Genomic DNA, 2,500 nt, shown 5'->3' on the forward strand with positions numbered 1-2,500 from the left:
GTTGTCAACAATCTTCTGCTGTAGCAGGGAAGAACTGTTGTGGAAAAGGTTTCCCAAAGCCCTGTAGGGACACATTATTGTTTGGCAATAATGGTTATCCCTTATACAAAAGAAGGGCCATTGGAAGTGGAGGTAACAGTTTCGATAAGAAAGTGAAAGGGAAAATGATTAAAGTGGACAATTCGTGGGTAGTACCCTATAACCCATATCTATGCCTTCGATATAACGCTCACATAAACGTAGAGTGTTCCAACTCCATCAAGGCTATTGCATACGTAACAAAGTATGTCAATAAGGGTTGTGACAGGATATTGTTCTCAAAGACCGACAAGGACAGTGAAATTGTCAACGAAGTGAAAAATTATCAAGACGCTAGATACGTCAACTCAAATGAAGCGACGTGGAAAATCTTTAAATTCCCTATCCACAAGAGTTTTCCTTCTGTGACAACACTAGATCTACATCTAGAAGGCGAGAACGAAATATTCTTCAGAGAGAATGAGCATACGTCGATCTTGCGCGATAAAATTGAGAAGGATACACAACTTACAGCATACTTCAAGCTATGTAAGGAAAACAACTTCGCGGCGAGCCTACAGTATCATGAACTACCAAACCACTTCGTTTACAATAAAACGAAGGCTCAGTGGACTGAAAGAAAAACAAGAACAGCTGCTCTTGGAAGAATAAGAGCAGTTACTAACAAGACAGTTGAGCTGTTCTATCTTCGTATGCTTCTGACACATAAAAGGGGACCCACATCTTACGAGAGCCTAAGAACAGTGGAAGGTGTCACGTACGAAACCTATAGAGAAGCAGTGAAGGCAATGGGTCTACTGAACGACGAGGATACCTGGCTGAAGACCATAATGGAGATCATATCCTATACCAATAATAGAGATCAACTCAGAAGTACATACGCCAGCATGTTAGTATTTTCGGATTTGGAAGATCAAAGAAGTATATGGGAGGAAACCAAGGATCTGTTTGCCAGCGATTACCTTTACATGAGAGGTTTAACAGAATACAATGATGAAATATACAAAGATGCCCTGGACGACATACAAGAAAAAGTATACAACTGCGGAGGCGGCAAGATTGAGGAATACGGATTACCCCCCTCAAGACATGGACAGAAAGTGACAAACATAATTAGAAGAGAAAAGTCATACAACAAGGCAAGATTACGAGAGGAAGTGGCCGAAAAACTGTTGGTCATGAACGAGCAACAAAGACATTGCTATGATGTCATAATGGATAGAGTAGAAAATGACACAAATATCCCAACAATGGCTTTTTCGTAAACGCCCCGGGAGGAACTGGGAAATCATTCCTTCTTAACGTTCTTCTAGACACAGCGAGATCAACAGAGAAGATTGCGTTGGCTGTTGCCTCATCTGGGATTGCTGCAACCGTACTTCATGGAGGAAGAACAGCCCACAACATGTTTAAGATACCAATAATGGAACATAATGATGTACGGTCCTGCAACGTCAAGAGAAATAGTGAAATGGCCAGGTTATTGGAGATGACATCCTTAATCGTTTGGGATGAAGCTGTAATGGCAAACAAGAACACCATTACGGCACTAGACATCACTATGAGAGATATATTAGGCGTAGACTGCTTTATGGGAGGTGTCGTCTTTGTCTGCGCAGGAGACTTTCGTCAGATATTACCAGTTGTTCGTGGTGGAGGTAAAAGTGATGAATTAGAAAGTTGTATAAAGTCGAGTTACTTTTGGAACACGCTAACTCACCTTGAACTTAGTCATAACGTGAGACTCAAGAGTGGCGATGACCTTAACAGACAATTTGCCAAAGAACTTTTGGAATTAGGCACAACACCGTGTGAGGAATATACATTTCCTCCAAACTTTGGAGTGGTTGTTGATAACAGAGAAAAGTTAGTTGAGATGGTATACGATGACTTTGAAGATAATTATCTCAACGTCTCTTATTTTGAAAAGAGAGCCATAATTTCCCCAACCAACGATGATGTTGACTGCATAAACGATATGGTATTCAAGAAACTCAATACAGAAGAGAAAGTTTATAGAAGTGAAGATACTTCAATAGACAATGAGATGGATATACAAACATCTGTATATAACTCAATCAATAGCCCTTCTGTTCCTCTTCATGAATTAAAACTAAAAATAGGGGCTGTTGTAATGGTTATGAGGAATATTTGCCCCCCTAAATTATGTAACGGCACAAGGATCATTGTGACAAACCTTCAAAGGAACATCATTGTTGGTAACATCCTTACAGGAGCATATAAGGGAGAACAAGTAATGTTACCAAGGGTGACTTTGGAAACGACAGACACTTCTGTTATCTTCAGGAGGAAACAATTCCCTATAAGGTTGTGCTATGCTATGACTATCAATAAATCACAGGGACAGACGTTTGATAGATGTGGTTTGCTGTTGGATAGCGCTCAGTGCTTTGCTCACGGACAATTATATGTTGCCTGTTCTAGGGTCACTAGCCACGAT

General features: G+C 40.4%; 1 protein-coding gene across 1 annotated transcript in view; it reads left to right on the forward strand.

The window, feature by feature from the left end:
• Window positions 1-1,304, forward strand: part of LOC143023568 (uncharacterized) — a 1,674-nt gene extending 370 nt beyond the window's left edge. Inside the window, exon 1 of the mRNA XM_076182156.1 lies at window positions 1-1,304. This exon is cut by the window's left edge and continues 370 nt beyond it. Coding sequence (XP_076038271.1) covers window positions 1-1,304 — 1,304 coding nt within the window.
• The last annotated feature ends 1,196 nt before the right edge of the window (window positions 1,305-2,500 follow it).

Source organism: Oratosquilla oratoria, unplaced genomic scaffold (genome assembly GCF_046742065.1).
Source record: "Oratosquilla oratoria isolate Oo_2021 unplaced genomic scaffold, ASM4674206v1 SCAFFOLD51, whole genome shotgun sequence".
Classification (NCBI taxonomy): Eukaryota; Metazoa; Arthropoda; class Malacostraca; order Stomatopoda; family Squillidae; genus Oratosquilla; species Oratosquilla oratoria.